At 34.3% G+C, this 27357-nt stretch overlaps 1 protein-coding gene across 2 annotated transcripts in view; it reads left to right on the top strand.

The window, feature by feature from the left end:
* BANK1 (B cell scaffold protein with ankyrin repeats 1) overlaps positions 1 to 27357 on the top strand; it is a 395229-nt gene that overhangs the window by 33080 nt on the left and 334792 nt on the right. For both annotated transcript variants that reach the window (XM_066280104.1, XM_066280103.1), the window contains exon 2: positions 10168 to 10566. In XM_066280104.1, coding sequence (XP_066136201.1) covers positions 10168 to 10566 — 399 coding nt within the window. The remainder of the gene's footprint in view (positions 1 to 10167; positions 10567 to 27357) is intronic.

Genomic DNA, 27357 nt, shown 5'->3' with positions numbered 1-27357 from the left:
TTCTTGTGCTTTGGAAAGGAGAGGTAGAAATGGAAAGTGAGGGAGGACAAAGAAACTAGGGAATGCCAGCACCCTTTTGTCTTGCTCAGAACTAGGACAACAAAATTAGATTTGCCAGTGGAACTAAAGCTCATTCTTTTTTTAATCTGATCAGCTGATTATATGCTCTGTACATTGGGAACTTCAAGGAAGGGACTACAGTTTTATTTCATTTTCTCAATAATATTGCCTGCCTGTGGTATGGCTTGATATTCAAAGTAGAATTGGCAGTAGATGGTGTGAATTGAAGCCCAGCTTTCTGACGTACTATTGATATGATCTTGGGTAAGTCTCTCAGACCTTTTAACTTTTGTCTTTAGTTTAAATTTTTGTTTTTGAGTTAAATTGATTTTAAAGACTTTTTAAAAATTGTAGTGTACAGCATAAAAACACACCACAATATTCATGTGAATGCACTCTGTATATTATTACTATAGAATAAGATTTCAGTGTATGTTCCTTTGAAATGTGTCACATTCACAGTAACGTGTTAAGCTACTTTTTAGTAAAGAAATCTCAAGGGCTTGCACTGGAGATGGAGAGAAGGATGGAACAGTTAATATCCCATTTCAATTCTTAAACTGTTAAGCAATTGAGAAGTAAGACAAAAGAATAAGACAGAGAGGAAATCAAATGTTGTCTTTATTGTTGATGAAGTTGGCATTGGCTAATGTGGTATATAGCTGTTAGAAAGTAGAATTTGTAATGTGAAATCTCAGAATTAGACAGAGTTGCACACTCAGATACAGAAGACCTTGGATCACAGACCAAGGAGCTTAACGAAACCACAATAGGTAAGAGTCGAGATTGGGTTGCAAGCTTATCATGAATCTTGATCCTCACTAACTTCTACTAGGTCTTTTAAAGAATTTACAGCTTTCAGATTACAGATGTACTAAAATTATTAGTGACTAATTTATGTAGATTTAAATTAAATTGTGACTTCATATAGTTTTAGATCTAGGGTACATAAAAGTTAATAGAGTTTAAAGGAATCTTAAATTTATTACTCTATTAGGGAGTTGCCACTCTGGGCATATTTTTCATTTTTATAGTTTTATTAATTTATTATAGATTTACTTTATAGTCATAAATATTGACTGACATCAATCTACATAAAGTAAAATTTACTTTTAGGGTATATTTTTATGCATTTGACAAATCCATATAGTCATGTAAATTTGATTTAGTAGTATACTGTAATTACTCAGGGATAATATCCTCAAGATCTCTACTTTTATTACACTAACTTTATTTAATTATATGTTTTTCTTTGAAATTAATTTTGTTTGTGAAAAGTGCTTTGCTACAGGAAAAGGTATTTCCAAGATAAATTTTCTTACAGCCTTATAAAAACCAGTCAATCTTTCCTTCTTTTTCATAGCCCCATAGTATTCCATTGTATACATATATGTACCACAGCTTTTTAATCCACTCGTCCACTGATGGACACTTGGGCTGTTTTCAGATCTTCGCTATTGTGAACAATGCTGCCATAAACATGGGGGTGCATTTCTTTTTTTTCAATCGGTGATATGGTGTCCTTGGGATTTATTCCTATAAGTGGGATGGCTGGGTCAAAGGGCAGTTCCATTTCTGGTAAGAGGACAGAGGGAAAGGGATGATAGGATGGGATAAACCTGAAGGGAATGGGGGAGGGCGCTGTAGGGAGGGGGACAAGGGAGATGTTGAGGGGAATAGGGGGAGGGGGGATGCTTTTGGGTGACCCTAGAAGCTATGTAAACACAATTAATTAAATAAAAAAAATTAAAAAAATAATAAAAAAGAAGGGTTAAAAACAAAAAACAAAAAACAATCAATCCTTGATTCTATCGGGGCTTCAATTGTAACTCAAGCAAATATTCAGCAAGCATTTTTTAATCATCAATATAGCCATAGGCTTGTTACACAGGTCCAATTACTCACAAAAAAACTGGGAAACATAAAATCAAATCTAACTTACTTTTATGTAAACCACAAAGAATGTAAGGATACCATTGTATAGATGAAAGTAACTTGTAGGCTATGTTTCAAAGATTTTTTTTTTAATTAGTACCCTAGTTTCAATATTTTAACTCTGAAATGTATCCTTTTCTGCTCTTTCTTCTTTTACTCAATGTATGTCCATAGCTCAGGTCTTGTCTTCAGAGCCAAGTGGACAGTTAGAGAGAGTGCCTAAGGTCTGTCAACTGAGAAAACTTCCTTTCACCATTCTTTGTAAGGGATAACCATGAGTGAGTCTGTAATGCAGCAACGATTCCCTGGGGACTGGCGTCAGTGTATTTTCAGACCCATTCATATCCAGTAAAGATACCATGTGTACAACACCAGTTGAGAGCAATACCTGGTTACATTTGTGAAAATCAGCAGTTGTTTTATACTGGCAAACTAGTGAGTTAAACAGAGATATGAAGAAATACCACCATAATTGCATCTTTTAAATTTTTGTTGGTGGCACTAATCTTTTATTATTCCAGTATTTGTTTTAGTTCACTATTTTGCTGATGATGGAGGAATAGGGTGAAACAATTCTAGAGACCTATTTTTTTCTTCTTACCATATTTCACATTCTCTCTAAGGGCTGTGAAATCTCCTATGTGTATATATTGGCACTATACATTCATGACTTAAAAAAATATCCACAGGATATCTATATGGGCCCACTAAAACTGTTGTTACAAATACCTATGCCAAATATGATTTACCATTACATCTTACTTCCATAAATTCCCACTCTTAACAGTGTGCCATGTGGCATTTCAGGTCTTCAAGAATTTGTATCAGTGGAGATCAGTAACTAATAAGCACTGAAAGATGTGGTTATTCCTTTTTCCCCAGTACTCATGGAGAATACTTGGAAAAAGATTCATTGTATACATTTTCAACAACAGAGCAGAATTCTTTCTCAAAGGGACTTGGCCGTCCCTTAGTCAAAGGATTGTGAATCTGAAACAAATATGAAACTGCTTTCTTTATAAATGTGAAATTGAAGTTTCATGGGCAATACATAAATTTCATTCCTAAGCACCCTCAGATCTATTCTTTACAACAAACCTCTGTGGTGAAAAACACTTTGATTACTTAAATTGCCTCTAATGATTAAGGGTTGCCATTCATTCTCTACCAATTAAGACTTCATTGTTTTCCCTTGTTGACATCAAAAGTTCAATTTAAAGATCCAGTGTTCATCACTGTCTCTAGGCCACAGAGGAGACATTACAGGGCTTCCATGATTGAATTTCCTCATCCTTAATGAAGGGAATGCTAGAACTCTTTGAAGAAAGGGTCAGCAACTGCAACCTCCTGGCAACACCCAGCTGGTGCCCATTTGTCTACAGCCTGTGCGATGAGAATAGTTTTTATACTTTTAAAGGGTTGAAGAAAAAGAAGAAGAGGAAGAGGAGGAGGAGAAGAGGGAGGGGAAGAAAAACAGTAAGGAAGGATGGAAGGAAGAAAAGAAAGAGAAGTATCCTATGTGGATCACAGACCCTAAAGTATTTCTCATGTTGCCCTTTACAGAAAAAGTTTACCTGAGGACCCATTTCCTCCATTATGGTAGGCAGGTATTGACTTTGTAGTAACATTGGCCTCAGGCCACCGCATAGTCCAAACTTTAATAAACCATTCTGATAGGCTGTAATGACATCCCAGATACTTAAATAACATCAAATTCTGAACCTTCTATGAATATAACTATATTGATAAGTTTAGTCATATTTAATTTTCTGTTTTGTCTGTCTTGATCTAATAACTCTTAAAATCCAAATAGCCTGTAATAATTTTTGTGTATGAAATATAGTAGTTTCCCTTAAATATTTCCTTTATGTATGGGGTCTAACTCTTGGTATTGATCTTAGAGGCAATCAATGAAGGGTGTTGGCATAGATAATGAGAAAAGTGACATCACTTGTAAGGCAATTGCTTCAAGTGAAATTTTGGGAAACTTTTTATTTTGTTTGTTTTAAAAAGGAATGCAGGTTCCGCCAGTGAAGAAAGAGCCCAGGACATTTGGGCACTTAAAACTTTCAACCTCATCTCTGCCCTGATCATTTCTCTAAAGTCCTATGATTCCACATTTCCTAAACAGTCGTTTTACATTAGTTTAAGAATCCTGGAAGGGTTTGCCTGCTACTGGAGTGCTCACTCTGTCTTTGTGCATGTGCGTGCTCACCGGAACAGTCAGAGAAGCCATGATCTTCCCCTCCATCCTTGTAACCCCTATTGCCACTGTAGTCATTATAGTTCATAGATACTTGATCTCCTAAATCTTTTCCTTCCATTAACAGTCCATCCATATAATCACTGGTACTAAGTTGAGCCACTATGGTGCTTCTGCATGCCATAAATTGCCAGTGTGCCATTACTCCTTGGCAAGGGGTTGCTTGTGTTCTACACAATTATGAGAAAATACAATTCCAAAATCACCTTATAGGACCTGTCTCTTGTGGCCACTTTAGTACATGTATTTATTAGGATCCTGGCAGGAAACAGATGCCACCATCAAGGATTTTAACTGAAAAAAATTTAGTAAGAGCATTATTTATTAAGATGCCCAAGGCTAAAGGACCTAAAGAGGGATAGTGAAGCCTCTAAAGGCTAACAGCTGATTCCTTTACTGCTTTGAGCGGGAAAGGGGGGATGATCATGGTTGCTAGGACTGCATGAACTGGAACCATGGGGAAAAAATGCCACAGAAGGTCCACGAAAAAAAGCAGCCATTGCAAAACTAGAAATGGGGGAGTGAATGAGAAGGCCAATGACCCTATGGTCTCTTTCTCTCACCTTCTGATGTTCTGATAGAGCTTTCTATTGGAGTGGGCATGGGAGCCTGGGTAATGTAATCTGTAGGGGAGAACTCAATCTGGAGAGATCACAGAAAATATTTAGGTCATAAAAAAACTATTCTTGAGTATGAATTGAAGAAATGAGAAGTCCTTAAGAGACTGTGTGATATAATATTACCACCATATTTAATTGATTCTGACACTGTTTTTTAAAATTATTTTTATTTATTTATTCATTTTTTTAGAGGGGGGGAGAGAGAGAGAGAAAGAAAGAGAGAAAGAGAGAGAGAGAGAGAGAAGGAAGGGGAGGAGCAGGAAGCTTCAACTCCCATATGTGCCTTGACCGGGCAAGCCCAGGGTTTTGAACCGGCAACCTCAGCATTCCAGGTCGATGCTTTATCTACTGCACCACCACAGGTCAGGCTGACACTGTTTTTTTTTTTTTTTTAAGTGTTTATTTTATTGACTTTTAGAGAGAGGAAGGGAAACAGAGAGAAAGAGAGAGAGAGAGAGAGAGAGAGAGAGAGAGAGAAGATCTGTTCCTGTATGTGCCCCAACCAGGGATCGAACCAGCAATCTCTGTACTTTGGGACAGTGCTCAAACCAACTGGTATCTGGCCAGAGTGGCAATTTTTTTTTCTTCGTGTTTTAGCCTAGTCAAATTCTCTGAAATCAAAATTTATCTTAAAATTTGTAGTATATTACAGTTTATTTGATGACAGAATTCTTACAAGAATGGCCCATCTTATGGTCAATGTTGTCTTAGATTTAATAATCCATAGAGTAATGGCAATATAAGCTGGAAAAGGAGGTGGACATTGTAGAAATAGAATTCCACAAACTTGAACTAAGTAAGTTTGAAACATTTTAAAACCTCCATACAGATCTAGGATATTTTGTGGTTATAATTTTAAATGAACTATTAACAATTGGTACTAATGATAAAAAGTGATAGAGATGGTAGATGAACATTTTCAGCATATATGTGAAGAGTAGGAGGTCTTAGCTAAAGAATCCTGTGAAAATTAACACTATGCTTTTTTTAAAGAAAAGAAAAAGAATTCTTCTCCCAGGTTGTTTTGTGAAGCATAAAAGCCTTAGTTTGCATCTTAAACAGAAGAAGGAAGGGGAAAATTTTACACATATATAAACATATTTTTATTGATCGTTTCTCATAGTAGCTGAAAAGCATAATCTTAAAATGTGTTGGTATTTTCCTGTATTTGAGAGGAAGTACTAGGTTCATTAACATATATGTGTATAGAGATTTCCCTTGAAGAAGACTCTGAGAAATGGACACAAATACAGGTAGTTTATTTAGAGGATAAGCCCATGAAGTACTAGTGAGAAAATGGGAAATGTGAGACAAGAAAGAGAGAAAAACCAATAATGTGTATATTAATGAGCAGAATAATGTGATGAGCAATTATAATTCAATAGCACTGGAAACCCTCTCCTTACTCTGTAGAACGAACTTCAGAATTGTTCCAGCGATGATGGTGAAGCTGAATAATTTACACATTGCTATGAATCCCATATTGTCTAAAGGTTGCGATCCAGCCCTCCAAATCCTCAGCACTCCTGAGCTGCCAGCCAGGCACGTAGACTGAGGCAGCTCCCTCAGCTCAAGAAACTCCTCAAGGAGCAAAGCAGAGATTGGAAGCGGTTAGTGAGCTTAAACAACTGACTGTCAAGATGTAGCTGGTAGTCCAGGAATATGTAGTCCAGGAATATGTAGCACAGATATATTTAGAAAACACCTGGTACTTTTTGCATTTTAAATAAATAAAATTAACCAACTTTTCTGGAGGAGAAATAGAAGATGCACTGTGTTTGACTACCTTATCCTATGGAAAATTTCTAGTTTGGTTCCTCTGTTATACTAGAGTACACACTTAAGAGTTTAAAACCAATTCGGTTACATTTGCTATAAATCTGAGTACTGATATACTTGTATGGGATTATATCAAGATTAATGTTCATGTTAATCACTAGTGAGTCTATTATGGATGCAAATCATTTCTTTGTAATTCTCTGTTTGTTTGTTTTCTGTACTTTGGTTACCAGTTAAAAACATAATATTGTTTAGAAAAAACATAATATCGAATAGATGCATCATGCAATCTTTCTTCATTATGCATAATCAAACATGGGTAAAAGATGGGATCTTATTCAAATAGAAGAAAATCTGCCATTTGAAACTGTAAATATGTGTTAGAAGGATTTCTATTTATGATCAATTTCATTCTTTTGGCAAAATGTAGTAAATTCTATTCTTGGTGCAAAAGTAACTATTGATATCGATTATTAATATAATTTACCTTCAAGTTTAAGGATTTCTAATATTTTGCAAGATAAATAAATAAGGTATTATGACATCTGAAAGAACACTTATATCAAATTTACAAAGATGTATATGGCTCTATTTTGTTTCTATCATTGTATAATGCTGTTGTGTGGTTAGATTGGAAATTTACATTTTAAATAATTAACTTGCAGACCTTAATTGCAAAATGATGCTTTTCAGGAATGAAAATTTTGCATTTTTATCTTTTAGGTTCATCATTTATTGTTTTATTTCATAGCCTATTCATATTGGCCAACCTTAATGATAATAACCCTCCTTAAATGGGGCAGACTAATGATTTGCATTTGATTTAGTTTGAGTCTATAAAGGGAACTGCATCACAAAGCCAGTAGGTTCCTCTTGAGACTTCATAGAGCAGTATTGTTGGGTCTACAGTTCAGATGTTACTCAAGGACAGCCTGTATTTTCTAGGATAAGGAAAAAGAAAACCATGGCTATGAAAAGGCCTCTTATTAACATTTGAAGTTTGATTCAATGCAATTTCATACAAAAAGATTCAAAGGCAGTAGAAATACCAGTTACTATCTCCATTGCCCTGACAAATTACCTAACCTCACTGAGGCTCAATGTGATTATCAGTAAAAGAAGAATAATAGAGCTAAGTCCATGCAGTTTTATGGATAGTAAATGAAGCAATACATGTTAAATGTTTAGCAACATACCTGGTACCAGAAAGTCTTAGTAAGTTAAAAATATAATTGTGAAAATTAAAGATTAAAAGACCCAAATATCTTAATCTATACAAAAGGAAGGGATGGTATTTAATGCTAATCTTCAGATTTTTAAAAATTGTCAAGCAGCAATCATTGACTAAGTATAAGTCAAAACGAATTGAAAAGGAAAACTCAATTTCAACATAGGGAAAAATAGCCAGAAAGTATTGAGAAAGACAGATTTTTTCCTGGGAAGTTTTAAAAGGTAAGTTATGATTGTCTCTAGAATTAATTTCGTATGGTTGTCTTTCTATAGTACTATGATACCCAGCCATAAAATGTGGGAATATTCATGCTGTACTTTAATATACCTTAATAGCTTAGTCTCTAATTTTATTGATTTAAAATTGAAAGTCAAGAAAGAAGTTCTGTCAAATTCTTCATAGATAATTGCTCTTGTAGTATATCATATAGTCTGTTTCCCTTTTTCCCTTGAGAGGAAATCAGATTTGCACTAAGCTTTTACATACTTTGCTTACTTGAGATTAATTAATAGGCTGCTTAATATTGACTGATCTAGCTCATATTACTACAAATAATCTACTTGCATCTTAAATAATGTTGTTGTGCCTTCTGCTATTAGAAGTTGAGTATAGACTGTTGGGTCAGACTGCCTGCATTAGAATCCTAATTCCAATACCACTTTCATTTTCCCATCTGTAAAATGAGAACATTACGATTTTAATAGTGTAACTTTGAGAATTAAGTGATAAACATCTGTAAAACATAAAGAAGCCTAGTTTATTTTAAGCACTTCCTAATTTAAAATATCAATAATTTCATTTTTACTGCAATTATTTCATAACTCTACAGCAGTTACTCTAGCTAGTATAATATAAAGAAACCCCTCCTCTACTGTTCCTCAAACATAAAAATACTGAATTGTGACGCTATGTCTGTGCTTGTTCAACAAGTATTCACTTAGCATTCAGGCTGAGTGAGACACTATGTAGAGAATAACAACTCAACTGATGGCTCACGCACTAGTGCTTGCTTCCCGTATGTTTTCTTCCAGATGTTTTTTTCTCATTCTGTATATGTAAATATATTTTAAAAATTCTGTCAAATATCTGTTCAAGAAATTGTGCTAGACATTGTGTTGGAATCCACGAGTGAAGAGAAAGCATCTGTCTTCGGAGATATGTTTATATTGTGAGAAAACCTGGCAGTTTGTGTAATTCTAGTGTTTTCATCAGTACTAGTTCTAGGGTGGGAGACAGGTTTAGGACCAGTATTTCCCCACCAGAACTTTCTATTTATTTTATCAAAATCAACTCTTTTAGTTTATGATATGAGACAGTACTGCTTGATTATTATTATTATTTTGCTATGGAATTTTATATTTTTAGAGAGCAGTAGGAGAGAGAGACTGAGAGACAGGAACATTGAGCTGTTCCTGCTTGTGCCCTGATTAGGGGATCTAACTGGCAACATTTGCGCTTCAGAACAATGAGCCAACCAACCAAGCTATCTAGCCAGGGCTTAATTATTGATTGATTAATTGATTTTTAAAGAGACAAAGAGAGGAAGGGAAAGAGAGGGAAGAGGGAAGGGAAGCATTCATTTGTTGTTTCACTTAGTTGTGCATTCACTGGTTGATTCTCATGTGTACCCTGACCGTGGATTGATCAAGGTTGTGGGACGATGCTTTAGCCAACTGAACTAACCGGCAAGGGCCTGGAATTTCTTTTTTTTTTTAATTTTTATTTAATGAGTTTTCTGGGCATGAAAATTCTATAATCTGTCTTTATGTACTCATCTTGGCCTGGAAGAAAGATTTTAAAGTTCTCTATTATAAATGGCTTTCATTTCTTCTCAGAATAATCTGATTTATTAGGTATGGCTTTTTTTTTTTTAACCTTCATTTAGTAAAAGAAACAATGGCTCAGAGGAGTTAAATGACCTAATCTAGGTAAAATTATGGTTCCTGGCAGAGCCGTGCCTGGTTGCCCAGCACCCTTATCCCACAGAATATTCCTTCCATTCTGCCACCAGGCCTCTCCCTCCTCTCTGCTGATCATCCTTGACTCACAGTTGTACAGTGAGTACAGCATAGACTAGCACAAAGCATGAACTGTGTTGCATCTGAAGGATTAGTTTAACCCCATATGATTAAGATAGGAATTACATGATTAGTCTCATATATAAACAAATTAATACATTCCCTAAGGAGTACATTTAATTTTATGAGAAATAGCAATATAGCCTCCTTTCAGCATTTTAAATATAAGAAAATTAATATATTCTTTTTTTCTATTTCCAGAAAATACAAAAGACATCATAATAATATATGAAGAAGATGCTGAAGAATGGGCTTTGTACTTGAAGGAAGTTTTTTTACATGTTGTAAAGAGGGAATCTATCCTGTTATATTGCTTGGAGAACTACTGTCTTCAGGATTTGGAATTGCTGAGTTTAAACTCTTACAAATGCAAACTTTTGATATTATCAAATAGCCTGCTTAAAGACCTAACTCCAAAGAAATGTCAGTTTCTGGAAAAGGTACTTCATTCACAAGCAAGTGTGGTTACCCTGCTGTGTGGGGTGACGAGTTCAGATCAGCTCTACAAATTACTAAATATGTCTGGAGGCAGATGGGAGATCTCAACTGAGCAGGGGCCCGAAGACTACATCTCTGTAATCGAGAGCATCATATTCACAGGTAGTGTTAACGAATCTTTTTTATCTATTTGTTTTTATTTTTTGTTTATTTCTTATAATTAAAAAATATAAAATTTTCTTTTACAAATTAATATATGATGTTTTGATAAAAAAGAAAAAAATGAAGGCAAATTTATTTAACAATACATTACACTTTTCTCAAAATGCAGGCAGGTTAATTTTTAGCCATATTCCAATAAAGGCTTATCAGTTGTTCTAAAATGATTTATAAATATATATATACATATACAGCTAGTGATCGACTTACAACCATGATTGGTTCCTACAGATTGGTCGTAACACAACTTGGTCGTAGGTTGAGTAGGCTATATATACAGCACTGTGAAATGATGTTATAAAAATCTTTAAGTCATATTTTATCATAATTTTCTTCCATTATTGTTATATATCATAATTTTCTTTGTTCATTTTATGCCATTTGCATCATCTCTACACCATTTTGTTTCTTATTTTTACATTCGTCAGGTTTAAGTAAAACCCTGCATTACCAGTGCAACTGGTTTAATATTTGCAAAGACAATTTCCTCTTGGTACACATCTTGGGAGGGGTTTGATGAAAAATATCCAAGACACAAAGCACAAATTGCTGTACTGAGTCTGGGATAACAGTTGAAATGGTGCACGTGGAGATGGTAGTGCTGCCGGAAGCTGGTCCGCACTGTCCTACGCCCAGCTGGGCAACACTTGTGCTGCCAGATGCGGAACAGTCGTGGCTAGTGATTGTGGTCGTAAAGTCAAATGGTCGTAAGTTGCATAGGTCATAAGTCAATCAATATTTATACATTAAATGAGAAGAGGGGAGATAGTGAGACAAACTCTCACATGTGCCCTGACTGGGTTCCATCCATTTATCCCTGTCTAAGGCTGATGCGTGAATCAACTGAGCTATTTTTAGTACCTCAGGCTGATGTGCTCGAATCAACTGGCCATCCTCAGCACTGGGGTGATGCTTGAACCAATGGAGCCACTGGCTGTGGGAGAAGAAGAGGGAAAGAAGAGGGAGAGGGAGGAGGAGAGAAGCAGATGGTCACTTTTCTTGTGTGCCCTGACAGGAATTGAACCTGGGACATCCATATGCTGGCTGACGCTCTAACCACTGACTAACCAGCCAGTGCTTATAAATATATTTCTTAAGGCAATTTATAGAGATCATAGTTAATAGGACAAAAAATGGTATGTTACAATGCTATATAGCAGTTTGATTCTGGAAGCTGGTTTCTTACATAACAAGATAATATCTGCTCTAGTGTTGTTCCCACTCAGTGGCAGCCCAACGTTTGAAATTCTGGGTTAGAGTTACAGAGTTTTTGTTGTGTTTTAATTATATTTATGAAAGCCATGAAATACTGTTATTTTTACTAATTTTAAATAAATTTAGTTTCAATCATATATTCTTTGTGTTAAAGAGCAAGATGTAAGGGTTCCTTGATTATGAATTACAGTTCCATGTAATAGTCAAAACTCTGATGCTTATTCTTGTTAAAGCTTCTCCCTTCCCTTTTCTTTTCTGCGTCAGGCTTGGTGGGAAAGGGGTGGGTGGTAAGTTCTTTCTCTCGTTTTGTCAACCTGCATTATGCCTTTAACTCCCAGTGTTCCAGCTATGATTTCCCCTCTAACAGGGAAGAGGTGGTGCTCTTAGTTTCCAGTGGCCACATCAGATAATAAGTGTTGGCTCTTTTTCTTGGAGCATATTTTTAGGTTGTTTGGTGATCCCCTCATTCACTGAGGATGTTTTACCTGCAGTTCCTTAATGACATGAGTGTCTCCTCTCCTCTAAGTATCTATTTGTGATGGTCCACCTTATACAGATTCTTACTGTTGGTTTCTATGGCACCATTTTTTGATTAAAGTCTCTCTGAGATATCTCCTGGTTGGTCCTCTCTCTCACCTGGTCCACATACATCTGTAAAACCATTCATTTGTCTTTTCCCCTGACAAACCGCACATATAAACCATTTCCAGTGTAGCTACCACCAACCTGCACTCAGAGTGGCAATGTAGTCGCAGGCTCTTGCTTTCATCATTTACAAACATGAGGCTAGTGAGTCTTGGTGTTCTATAAATCCAGAGAACAGATATCAGTTCCAAATAGTTTGCTGGCAGCCCTTATCACTATGCATAGAGATGGTGATATCCCTGTCTTCCCTGTGGGGATGGTGGGACTCATAGCATATCAACAACTCTCCTTAAAAAAAAACCTCTTTCTATTTTCCAGCATTCCAACATCTTAAAATTCAATACTTTCAAAGCCTTCTTTAAGTTATCTGTTGTAACAAGTTACCCTAAATTTAGCAACTTAAAACAACAAGCAAAGGTTCTATCAATTTTTATACTTGGGGAATCTAAGAGCAGCTTAGCCGGGAGGTTCTGAATCAGAGCATCTCATGAGGTTGCAGTCAAGCTGTCAAGAACTACAACCCTTTGCAAGCCTCTACAGTCCACTGGGAGGAGGATTTGCTTCCCAAAGGACCTTACACTGATGGCAAGTTTGCTACTGAGTTTTTCATCTTCTCTCAGTTGGATAGTCACCTGTCACAGATTCCTGAGGAAGGGCCCTTGGCAGCAATGTTTCTGAAATCTTGCATGTTCAGAAGCGTTCATCTCTTGCCTTGTACATGAAGTACAGCTTGACCGAGGACCATGTTCTCCTTTCTTCTACACTGTAGAATTTAGGGAGATCGAATTTGCCTGGTTCACTAAAGGATTCTTCATGTGTACTTTAAGTTTAGTGACTTCACATGAATGTCATCTTAGCACTGCCTGTTCTAGACTATTTTACCCAGAGATACGGCTATTTTTGTATTTGTTCCCTCCTCTCCCCAAGATGTAGAATCAAGTCTTCTTTTATTTCAGAAACAATTTCTTGTTTTATGCAGGTTGGATTTATTTTATTTCTGATACGCTCAACAACTGCTCTCTAATTCATTTTGATTCTTTTTATTAATATCCATAGTTAGTTTGCATTTACCACTTTAGTTTTTGCTATCTTCTTATGCTTTCAGTATTCTCTTTTCCCCTGCATAATTTCTAATTCTCCCCTCCTTTTTATGGTACTTTTACTGTTGGTTGAGGATTGAAAGTTTGCAATTCATCTTTTGTCCTTGTCTTGCTAATGTCTCCTTAAAACGTTGCATTCTGTGCTGTATTATTGCTTCAAAGAGGTGGTTGCTGTTTATTACATTTTTAAAAATTATGATATGCAACATATTTTGTATTTAAAATACAAAATACATTTCATTTTGTAAATAAAATTTGCAAGACTGAGACAAAAAATTTATGGTGAAATGGTTGGTCACAATTTACTGCTTCTCTTATGGCAACATGTTTTTAGTATATGTTCCCGGTATACCATTGGTTTTCTTTTTTCTCTTTCTCTTTCTTTTGTATTTTTATATAGATCCTGTGGTTGCCTAGTTTTTCCTTTGTACCACTGAACAACTGAGGTTTTTTTGGAGGGAGTTTCCAATGGAGAGATAGGCAATGTGGGTTCTCTGCTGTTTGTTCTGTTCGTTTTTCTCCCCCACAATGAAATACTTTACTTCTCTGTTTCCACCGATATAGATTGCTTTTTGTGAATGTCTTTTCTGCATAGTTCCTCATCTAGCTCCACTTTTTCTGCTTTGGGGACCAAACTGCTTATACAGATGCTTCAACATGAAACTGTTGCCTTATGTGTACAATATAAAATTGCATGACTTCTACCTTCAGAGAAAGATAGCTGTTAGCTCTTCTTGAAATCCACAGTTTCAAGATTAATTCTTTGAGGTTTCTTTTCCTTATTTTCTCCTGCACACCCTTTTGCTCACCATCACTGATTTGGAACTATTCCATTGATCTAGAGGTCAAGAATCACTGTTTTCTATTTTCAATAAATGGGACTTTTACATAATTGTTTCTCATTATTAATGTTTTGGGATGTTTTCCAGGGATAAAGTGGGGAAATATTGACTGTCTAGTAAAATTTAGAAACTAGTAGTCTTCAAGTTTCTTGTTGCTTTATTTATTTATCTATTTATTGTTAGTATTCCCCAAGAGTATTAAGCTTTTTATTTACTTATCTATTTTTGGTTGAAAAGGAAAATTACAACTGGAAATCATGAAAAATTTCTATAAAAGCACATGAAGTGCAAGTAATTGTGTGCTATTTTTTCCCCTGAGACAGAAGTTTGTTATAACTTGGCAAAATTTTGAAAGATTCTTTACACACATCACTTGTATATCTTAAAAAACTCAGGTTGCTTTGGCCACTTCAATTATACTGTCACCGTTATATAAAAATATTAACAAAACAACTTTTGTGTGTATGTGTTATGATGAATACCATTTGGTGGTTATGTCAGTGGCATTTGAGTATATTTTCCAAATAATTTTCTATTGATATTTGAATAAAAATAAGCTAATGTCTTATGGAAAATGAGAATTATTTTGAAGACATTGTAAGCTCTCATCTGCTTACATTCAAATTTTAGACTCTGATTTCTTAGAGTAATTTAGATGCCCCTACCAAATGAAAAGTACAATTGCATGAAAAGATACATTCAAAGATGATAAATTTGTCTGATCTTCAAGAATGCAACAAGAATGTACAAATCTTTCAGAAATTTGCAAACCACTCATATAATAATTTTTATGTGGGGTTGAGTCCCTTGACAAAATCGGTGCTAATTGATATAGTCTATGCAGTAATAAATTTGTTTTAATAAACAGGTTAGGTGGTCTGCTAAATTACTTTAGTTTCATATTACCAGTTGTGTTGCATTTGTAAAGTTTACTTCTCCAAAAATGGGTGAAATACAGTGAAAAATGTGGAATTCAGTTTTTACTATCCTTTTGCTACTTCCCCTCTAGCCCATAAAGAAATTATATAAAAAAGAAGGGGAATTTATTTAGAAACAAGATATGAAAAAGAGAATAATAGAAGTTTCCACATAGTCATGGAAATAATCAAATGTTCTAATATACAGGATAGAGCAAAACTAAGCTTATAGTTGTGAGTATGCAAAACACAGTTTATTCTTATATTATAATTTATTATTTTGTTATATTTTATACAAAAATCTATAAGCCTACTTTTGCCCCACCCTTTATTCATATAAGAGAAAAGAATCAGAAAACATAAAACTTAATGAATAAAAAAGATATTTCATAATCAATTAAGGTTCCAGAGAAAAGTTTAATACACTAATGAAGATTAAAAAATACAGTAATTCATGTGTAATCTGATTCTTTTGTTTTTCATTCTGAGGGTTTTATTTCCCTCTAAAGAATTAAGAAAGTTAAATTTTCCATCTCTTTAATTTCCAGTTTAAGATTAATACAATTCTATATGTGTTTCCTGCCTTTCTGTGTATAGTATAATAATTTTGATGATATTTCTTTTATTTTCTGTTTTCTATTTTAATTTTTTGTATCTTTACTTCATTTTCTGCTTCTAGTTTTTCCACAGGTATATGTTTCATGCAGCATTATTTATATGTAATATGAATGATCTGATTTCAAACTTATATGAAAACAACTATGAGTGTTATCATTGTGTACTTTGTTGTATAAACATGATTCCTTTAGAAAAAGGTTACCAGTTTCTGTGATCAGGACACATCTTTTGGGTCTTTTTCTTTCCTTACTCTTTGTTGTTTATTCTTTTTTTCTTAAATTTTTTTCATTGACTGCAGAGAGAGAGAGAGAGAGAAAGGAAGGGAAATAAGGGGTAGGGATTGAAGAAAGAGAGAGGGAAGCATTACACTTAGTTGCTCCATTTAGTTGAGTAGTCATTGATTGCTTCTCATACATGCCCTGACTGGGGATTGAACCAACAACCTTGGTGTGCCAGGTGGACACTTGATCCTTTGAGCCACCTGGCCAGGGCCATGTTCTTTATTCTTATACCTTTGCCTTTGTACTCTTCCAGGTACTCTGGTTTGCTCTCAGCAATTGAGTCAGTGGTCTCTAACTTTATTTTTATTATGTTTTTATATAAATGAAAATATATTTGTATTAAAATATATTTATATTTTTGCATGCTTATTGTATTATTTATCAAAATTTTAGATGTAATGATAGTGGGAAAGCTGCTAATTCTTTCATAAATAACTTTAGTATTTTAATTTTGTATTTATATTATCAAACCAAGGATTTAAAATTCTTAGCTTCATTAAGCATAAGAGAAGAAGGCTAAAATGTAGAATAGCAATGTAACACTAGAATTATTGGAAAAACAAAACAAGGAAACCAACAATCACACAACAGAAACAAACTGTGCAGAAGTATTTTTTTCTTTCCTTCCAATCTGAGCTGTATACTGCTGTCAGAGCTCTGGTTACCTAATCAATGAGGTCTCATGGCCTTTTTTTTTTTCCTTTTCTAATTTTATTTATTGATTTTAGAGAGAAAGGTAGGGTGAAAGAAGGAGAGAGACTAGAACATGGAGCTGTTCTTGTATGTGCCATGACCGGGAGTTGAACTGGCAACCTGTGCGATACTGGATAACATTCTAACTGAGCTATCAAGCCAGAGCTCTTGTGGATTTTCAAATGAAGTCCATCATTTCTGCATAGTCTTTCAGCTCCTTGAAGGTATGGCTCCAGCATAGATGTTTCTGTCAATAGTGTAGACACATGCTGCACCCTAGGATAATTGCATCACTTCCCACTAAACAAGCAGTTGACCATATCTGCCTCCAAACTGCGATTCTTATGCTGCCCTCATTATCTAGCATATCTTTCCCCATATTTTAAGTTGAAATCCCCCAGCTATCTTTCTAAGTCAACTGAAAAGCTGTTTTATCAGTGAACTCATCTCAGATCGTTTCTTCTTGAAATATATTTTCTTCATCACTAATTCTATTAAATTTTTGTTTTTCTTTACTTACGACTCATTCCATTTTTTGTAATAATTTTTAACAATTCCTTTTCTTCTCTCTATTACTCTATATTTTAAAAATGTACTGCTGATAACCTTTTATTTTCTGAAATATTTCAACATTCTAAACATTCAGAAAATAACAGAGCTGACAAATTCTTCTTTTCCAAGTGAGAGGAGGGGACATAGACAAACTCCCGCATATACTCAGACTGGGATCCCTCTGGCAACCCCCATCTGGAGCTGATGATCTGCCCATCTGGGACCATACTGCAACCAAGCTATTTTTAGCACCTGAGGTAGAGCTCCAAGAAGCTATCCTTAGTGCCTGGCCACTGTGCTCAGCTGAGCTATGGCTGCAGGAAGAGAAGAGAAAGAGAAAGGGGAGGAGGAGGGGTGCCCTGATCAGGAATCGAACCTGGGACAGCCACATGCCAGGCTGATGCTTTACCACTAAGCCAACTGGCCAGGGCCAACAAGTTGTGTTTCAAAGTACAAGTTTAAAAATGTTTTTTGGTGAAGTTTGGCTTTTCACTTTTTTAATGATAGAAGGGTTTACTGTGGTAGTCCTTCTAAAAATACACAACCTTAATCTAATCATGAGGGGATCTCAGACAAACTTAAACTAGATTCCACAAAATAATTTTATTTTGTATTTTTAAAATATATTAAAGTCAAGAAACTAAAAGGAAGGATGAGTTTTTGTTCCAGAATAAAGAAATTTAAAATTTTTTTAAATTTTGCACAAAAACTATGTACAATATTAATCTTGAAATGGATGCTAGACTAGGAAATATGGCTAAAGTTAATTATTTTCAGAACGGAAGCTGTTAATATAGTTACATTATATTAATATATTTTTTAGTTAACTACTCTTATATCCTGTCTTAAGAAGTGTTTGTCTCTCATAGGTCATACATATATCTTCTAAAATTTGACACTTGAATTTTCTCATTAAAGTATGACATCTATCTGGAATTAATACTGTGTGCAATGTGAGGTTGGACTCCAGATTATTTTCTCAGTGTGAATAAACTGTTCTTTGAATGTTTCAGTTGAATATATTTAAGAGTTTAAACCATTCAGGTTTTATTCTTGAGTCATTTTTATTGTTTTATTCTTCTAGAAATTTGCTGATTTCAATTGTTTTCAAATTTATTGACATACAGTTGTTTATAACATTTCTTTATTTTTATATCTCCTCTATATAAAATTGTGTGCTCTTTCTTATTTCTAAGATCATTTATCTTTTTTTATATTAATGTTGATTTTATTTGTCCCTACAAAGGATAATCTTTTGAATATTTGAAAAGTATTTTCTGTTGTAAAATTTTATTTATTTTTGTAATTTATATCTATTTCCTTTTACTTTCTTTAAATTTTTGAACATATTAGCTCTTGGAAATGTCCCCTAGGGTTTTTCCTTTTAAAAATAAATATTTAAGGCTGTAATTTATAAGTACTTTTTCATACATATTCAATAATTCTTACAACTATTTTATTATTGTTTTGTTCTACATATATTCTAATTTTTTTTATTTCTTCTTTAGAAATATAATTAAATGGAAGTGTGAGCTGTAAATTTTCTTTTTGCTATTAATTTCTAAAGTTTTTTTTTAAAGATTTTCTTTATTGATTTTAGAGAGTGGAGAGAAAGAGAGAAAGGAGGGAGAAGAGTGGGAAGCATCAATTCATAGTAGTTGCTTCTTGCGCCTTGACCAGGCAAGCCCAGGATTTCAAACCAAGTGACCTTAACCTTCCAGGTCGACGCTTTATCACTTTATGTGCCCCTACAGGTCAGGCATTAATTTATATATTTTCTCATATGGTCAGAGAATGTGATCTGTATTATTCAGATAATTTGAAATTTTTTGAGTTATATTTGACTGGCTTTTAAAATATTCCATTATGCTAGAAAAGAACACTTATCTCCATACTTGAGATGTGTTATAGATGGCATTTAGATCAAGCTTGTTATTTATATGCTATACACTCTTACATTCTTTTATTCTGAGCTATCTTTATGTATTTGTTCTCTCTTTGTATATTCATAAAGGTTTATAGCTGGATTTTTTTCTTGTCTTTTTTTTTTTTTTTTTTTTAAATTATTTTTATTTATTTACTCATTTTAGAGGGGAGAGAGAGAGAGAGAGAGAGAGAGAGAGAGAGAGAGAGAGGAGACGGGGGGGAGGAGCAGGAAGCTTCAACTCCCATATGTGCCTTGACCGAGCAATCCCAGGGTTTTGAACTGGCGACCTCAGCATTCCAGGTCAATGCTTTATCCACTGCGCCACCACAGGTCAGGCATAGCTGGATTTTTTAATTGTCTTAAAATCTTAGTCTTTAAATACATAATTATCTATTGACTATAATAACTTGATGCATATAGAATCAATTCTGCCATCTTATTACCTCTTTTGTTTCAATTTTTTGTTTCTTTTTTCTTTAACTTTTCTTGCTTCCTCTTGGATTGAGTTCCTCTCATCTCATTTGCATGCTATTTATTCTTTCAGTGATATCCTAGAAATTTAACCCTTTGAGTCATGAGTTTTTTCCTGCTCGCTGACCCCCCAGAGTAGTTTTTTTTTTCCCAAAAAGTGAAATTAGTTTCAGTTACAGTTTTATTAACTTAAAATCATGTTTGTTTGATAACCAATTTATGGAAACAAGAAGAACATACATTTGCCTTTTATTCATGTTGCCTTACACATTTTTAAGATAAATCTATCGTACTCTGGATGGTCAGGAGGCACGAGTATGTACATGAACGTTCAAATTACTCAAAGGGTTAACAATGTATACTTAGCCATTAATTAATATTATTGACAATCTTTAATTGTTAATTATATTTAATTATCTTATCTTTCTTCTGAAAAAGAATATAAAAGCCTTTTGTAATGCTTTACCTAGAACCATTTGCTTTTTTAACTTTATAGGATAATTATTGACATTTTGCTATTTTTGATATTTAGAGGATCAATATTTATTTACCTTAAACGACATTTTTACAGTATTCTTATATACCATTATTTCTTGTATCTCAGCTGAATACATTTTCTTTTTTCATAAAGTAGATCTTAAAAATTCATTTTGGTGAGTTTCTTGGTAATAGACTGCCTCTGTTTACATTCGCATCATTACTGAAGAGAGGTTCAGGGAATAGAGCAGTTAGGTTATTTCTCTCAGTCTTTGAAGATATTATTCTCTTCTCACGTTCATGTTGCCATTAAGAAGTTGGTTATCTGACAACCATTCTTCTGTAGGCAATTTATTTTTCTCATTAACAACTATTAAGATCTACTTGTTGTACTAGGATTTCTTCAGTTTTATAATGATATGTTTAAATATTTATTTTTTGTTTATCCTGTACACAATTATTTGAGCTCCTTAGATCTGAGATTCCATGTATTTCCATAATCTGAAAATTGTTAAGCCATTATACCTTCCAATTTCTTCTCTCTTCTCCATTTCTCCAACTATGTTCTGGAAACTCTACATACATGCATCACGTTTTCCTTCTCTCTGCATGCCTCCTACCTACCCTTTCACACATGTTTTTTCTCTCTCTCTTGCTTTATTACACTTTATTTCTTCAAACGTGTCTTTTTGATAACAGATTTTTAAGCTCGTTTTCGTCTACCTTTGAAAATCGCCATTGAATCTTTAATTTCAGTTTTACATGACGTTACATTTGTCATTTCTGAGAGTTGTTTTTGAATGTCTTATCAAAGACTACTTCTTTTAATAGTCTGTTAACCCTCACCCTAACCCCAACACTAACCCTAAGGTTTCTTCAGAGCCTTATTATTTCTTTCATCATATTAATATAATATTTATTGATGTTCCTTTTTAAAAATAGTAATAAGTGGATCACTGGACTAGTTCTTTCAGATTTCTTCTTTATTAAGTATTTTTTAAAATTCTAATGATGTAATGTTCTACATTACATCATTTTAATGTATGTTGCTAAACAAAAGATTTAGGCTTGTTTCTGCCAGGAACTTAAATTTCCACCTGGGGCCACTTTAAACTAAATGTTTGCCTTGCAGTTTTTGGCAGGTTTTTGTTTGTTTGTTTGTTTGTTTGTTTTTTTAGGTAGAATTTATCCAGGTCCTAAGCCCATCTGAGTGCTCTTAGTTTGGGAAATTTCAAGAGGTAATCTTTCTATTTTTCTATTGCCCCAGAGCCAGAGCTGAGAAAGAAAATTTGTTTTTGCAGATTTGGGTGTTCAAGTTTATGAGAATTTTGGTCTGCTCTCCCACTTTGCTCATGCCCCAATGTTTTATTCTCTCCAATGAGTATGGAGCACCATCAAACCCAGTGGCCCTAGGGATGGGCAGAAAAACTCAGAGTGCATATGAATTCTAATGTGTTCCCTTCATACTATGAACTTGTGCCTATTTATTTCTTTGGTCTCTGAGAAATTCTTTTACTTTACCCTAAAACATTCATGAATAAAAAGTTATTGTTATTATTAAATTTTTATTTGCAGTATCTCAGGTTAGATATAAAGGGATTGATACTTATGACTCTAATCTGTTTTCATTTTATAAGCAGATTACTAGAAACATCTTTTTAAATTGAAAAAATAAATTGTTATCTGTTACAAGTATAATAAGGAACCTGAAATATTACAAATCTCAAATAATTTACATTTCTTTCGTGAACCGAACAATGAACCCTGCCTTTTCTCTTTGTTTTGCTTTCATGTTTTATTTTCTTTGTCACAGTCTTCCCTTGAAATGAAACATTCATAATCTTCAGTGATAGTGTGAAATTTGAAGATATTTGAATAAGAGGAAAAAAGTTGATTTTAAAATGCTGCAATTAAATGAATTTTTTAAAATTCCAGTGAAACTGGAAGTTATATTTAAATTCATGAGAGAAAGGGATTTCTTTGAAACAGTTGATATTTAATCACTTTTTCTAAAAAAATCATGAAGGGTTCTTTAACAGAAACAAAAATAATTTCTTTTAATAAATAAGAATTGTGCTCTATTTTCTCCATCATCTGTCACTTATCAAAGATAATAAACAGACCTATTTCATTGTAGGCATGATGTGATTTAATTAATTTTCATGTTTTGTTGTCATACAGAACACTGCATTAGGTAGCTGAATTCAAAGTCATGTCAAAGGAAAGATTCATTTTATAGTAAACTTTAGAGTGTAAGAAAACTTACTAATTTATGTTCATAATAAAGGTAGTAGTGCACTTTAATTAACTTGCAACATTTGTGTTATGGGTTTCCTGCAAATTGCCACTGTGGGATACCTTTTGGGGGGCTCATTATATATGAAACTGTGCTATTCTGTATTCCCAATAGTAAACCCCTGTGAAAAAGACATCTGGTAACTATGCCTTTGTGTGCTGACCTTTGGTCAGATGTATTTGGAGAAAATGTGGCATAAAATCAGCTTTTAAAAGTTAAGTTTACATTCAGCTTTAAATTTACTTTTCTTCTACTGCCCTTGCCTCTAATTTATAGTGAGTTATGAAGGAGTTGGGGCAGGAGACACCAACTATGATGAAAGTATCGCTAAAATAAAAACGTTGTAGATAAATACACAACTTAGTTTATAAGTAGATTACATAAATGGAAACAATGAAATGTATTATCATTGTCAATTACAACTTTCTTTAAATTTTCAATCAATTGCAGTGAGCTAAAAGTGCAGACCTTTTATAGGGTGATCTTTTTCAGTCATTTAAACATCTTGTTCAGGTAATTTCTGGTCAATCCTGTTGTTGCATAAATGTCCTCCAGATTAGAAAGAAAACCTTTGAGTAACTATTGTTGAGGCACTTATTAATGGTGATGACTGATACTCATAACTAGAGTGTGACTCTAGAAAGTTTCAATTATTTGTTTTTATTTATTTAAGCTATTCTATTTTGGGAGGTATGTGACAAAACGAATAACTATACATATTTTGAGACCAGGGCACATCTATTTTGGTGAGAAAACTACACGTGAGTTTCAAATGACTAATACTTATAGATGTTCTTATATAAAGAGGCTGGAGGGCTAGCTTGAAGTAGAGGCAATCTGAAGAGTTTTTCTTATTTCTGTGGAGTTTGAATTTTAACTGCAAGGCATTGCTTTCAAAGCCCTTTCAAATATGGATACAATTTAACTAAGCAAGTTTACAGAAGATTTGCACAAGGATTACGTACTTTGATAGTGTGGTACATAGACAATGGCTAGAAGGACTTGTAAGAAAGATACTACAGTGGGATAGGAGAGAAATGATGAGGGCATGAATTAAGGAATTGACACAGAGATGCTAGAGGACAATTTAGGAAGATGCTTAAAGGACAAAATAAACAATTCTTAAGAACAGATTGAATGTACAGAGGTTGAGCAACAGGAGGAGGGTGAGGATAGCTCTCCGATTTATGTCTTTTCCCTTTTTATTCTGACTGTCCCTAAATGTGGCTTAACACATTTTCTATAAGCCTAAGACTTTCAAATCTATAATTCTAGGCTAGTGAATTTTAAAGTTTGTTCTCAAGGCACTGTATATTCTTAAAATTTTTGAGAACCCCTGAGGACTTTTGTTTGTGCTAGTTATATCTTTTGATTTTTTTTATTATGTCAAAAATTAAAATGTAGAATTTTAAAGAAACATTTACTGATTCACTTAAACATAATAAATCTATTACATGTTAGCATAATTAACATATTTCTATGTAAAAGGACTTAGTGAGAAAAGTATCATCGCTTTATTATTATTGTTATTATTATTTCTTGATTTTGTAAAAATTTTTACCATCCGGTATAGTAAGTCAGTTAGATTCTCTTTCATTTTTTTCTTAAGTGAGAAGTGGGGATGCAGAGAGACAGACTCCCACATGCACCCTGGCTGGGATCCACCAGGCAAACCCCCTACCAAGGCGATGCTCTGCCCATCTGAGGCCATTGCTCTGTTGTTCAGCATCTGAGTTATTTTAGCTTCCAAGGCAGGCCATGGAGCCATCCTAAGTGCCTGGGGCCAACTTACTACAATTAAGCCATTGCTGTGGGACAGAAGAAGAGAGATAGAGACAGGAGAGGGGGAGGGGGAGAAGCAGATGGTTGCTTCTTCTGTGTGCCCTGACTGGGAATCAAACTCCAGACATCCACACACCAGGCCTATGCTTTACCACTAAGCCAACCAGCCAGGGCCAGTTAGATTCTCTTACTGACATCAGTAACATGTAGTACATGAATAAAATCCTGCCTTACCCTGATAGTTAGAAAAGAGAGCTGCCTTCTTTTTTAATACTACACTAAAATTCAGCAAGTGATAGGCTTTTCTTAACAGCAACTCAAAGAATTGCACAGGTGCTTTTTCTTGAGATAAGTATTGAACTTCAATTTGTAGCAGAAAAGCAGTATGCATTTTGCTATATAGTACATTAAAAAGACACGTATGAGACTTTCCTTTCTTGCCAAAATGGTGTAATTAGGATACAGTACAGCTAAACAAAATGGGTTATATATATATGAAGTACCCATTTGCAGATGCTGCACGTCATCAGGCAGTTCAGGTTTCCCTGAGAGGAAACAGCTAGGTAAATCCTACAATTGCTCCAACTTACTACCTGGCGAAAGTTTCAAGAAGGGGTAACCCAAGTGGAGTCAGCAGTTTTTGAGAGTTCAGAGTATGAAGGTAGAAGTACAGGGAGGCTAAGGCAACTGGAGTTCTCAAGGCAGGGTACTGGAGAGTAGAGAGTTGCCCAGAGAGGGAGCTGGGGGCAGAGGAAATCTCAGGAACTCACTCAGGACTGCAAGACGGTAGTTTGTGTTCCCACCAACAGTGGAAAAAGAATAAACATAATTCAAGTAATATTAGGTAAGATTACTTAGGGGTTGCCTGGGTATTGGGCGCACAATTAGCTCTAGATTAAAGACTGGTCACACCTAACAAAATTTAAAGCAAGAGTTAAAAATATCAAACTGTTTTTAAGTAACACAGCTGCATCTAAAAGCAGGCTTAAGAATATCTATAGGAATTTACTAAGAACTTAAAGTTTGTAATATCTAAGAACAAATAAAACAAAATATTCCACATGCAAAGAAGCAGGAAAATTTTATGCACAATCAATAGAAAGTCAATCTTCAAGGACTTGCATTAGGAATATATAGAGAACTCTCCAGTGGATAATAAGAAAACAAACAAAGCAATAAAAAAAAGTGGGCAAAAGATTTCAATATGTCACCAAAAACAATATCCAAGTAAGCACATGGAAAGATGTTCAATGTCATTCATTACTCATTGTAGCACAAGCTACAAAGGCATTTTCCAAAGGTGTTAGAGCATTTTACATTACTACCAGCAGTGCTGAGAGTTCCAGTTGCTCAACACCCTTACCAACTCTTCGTCGATCTTTTTCATTTCAGCCATTCTAAATTTGTGTAGTGGTATCTCATTATGGTTTTCTTTTTTACTACAAAATTAACACTTATTTTACCCACAAGTACATGGTGATTAATACTACAATTTGGCACCACTGCCTTTATTATTAAAACTTAGGTGACAGTTGTTTTACTCTTCCTCAGTTTTGCACCCTCATAGGCAAATAACATCTTAGTATTATGATGAGAATTGTTATGATTTCATGGACCCCTTTAGTCCCTTTCCAGTCTGCACTCTTCCCCCCAAATTTTACATTATTTTTTTATGTAGCACTTTTAAATATACTAAAATCATTATTTTCTGGCCTCCTTTCACTTAAAAAAATAGCTCCACGTGTTCACTATCTTAGTTAAAGGCATTGCTACTACCCCTATCACCCCAGCGTTATCACAGAGACCTCTCTTTCTCCCGCATTCAATTAGTTTCTCTGCCTTAGAAATGTGTCTACTTTCTGATTCTCCATCCTCGTTGGCCAGGCTCATCATCTTTCCTTTCACAGTTTGCTGCTGGTGCCTGTCTCCTTCTTCTGTATCTTTCTGAAACACACACTTAATTATGGACTCTACATTACCTACAGATTAAATTCAAAGCATCGGACAGGCTGCTCATAATCAAATATTAAGTAAAATATTTTAGAAAATTATCAATATGATTTAAAACACCTACATTGACTCTTTCACTAATTCAGACAATAATTAATCAATTCTAATAGTACATGTGTGATGATACCTTGGTATATTTCAGACAAAGGCCATAAACTGTTTTTGTACTTTTAGAATGTATTACAGTTTGAAAAATTATTAGCTGCCAGCTTTTAGATTCAAGGATTGAATATCTGCTTTTTTTCTTTCTCTAAGAAACTAATAGTTCATTATGACTTCAGAATTCCAATTAAAATGATGGATTGTTTGAAAAGTATATTACTCAAAATGTCTGAATTATAAATGTGGGTTCAGATATGTGATGCTTTACACAAGGGTTTTATGTTGTCCCAGCGAGCTTCTCTGGCTTGTATGATTTAATAGCATAACTCCTATTACTTCTGAGACTGTGGAGACTAAAGTTTCAAGGTGTCTTCCTCAATTTACGATGCTCAACTCCTCTTTGAAGAAGTTTGTTGTTTTTATTTCAATTAGTTTATGTTTTGAATTCTATTTTTAATTATTTCATTTTTATTTTGTGCTGTTTCCTAATGTTACTGCTCACAGAAACGAGGGGATATTTCAAAATGAATATGAGGCTATAAAATATCCCCTAATTTTGGTAAGCAGTATATATATTCAGGGATGAAATCCAAAACCACCAAAATTATTTGTAGCTTATTAGTTCTAGACACCAGAGTATGGTTACAAGTTATTTATTGCTAGTAAAATAAAAGCATTTGGTCAGGATATTTTTAGTTGTGCCGGTGGAGGCATTTTGAATACTATTCTGAGTAGCTTTTACCATTTTCATATTATAAATGCCCTCTATTCCAGATTTCTACTCTTTTTAATTAAAACTAAGGTGC

Source organism: Saccopteryx bilineata, chromosome 5 (assembly GCF_036850765.1).
Source record: "Saccopteryx bilineata isolate mSacBil1 chromosome 5, mSacBil1_pri_phased_curated, whole genome shotgun sequence".
Lineage (NCBI taxonomy): Eukaryota > Metazoa > Chordata > Mammalia > Chiroptera > Emballonuridae > Saccopteryx > Saccopteryx bilineata.
This window is presented reverse-complemented; position numbering and strand designations above follow the sequence as displayed.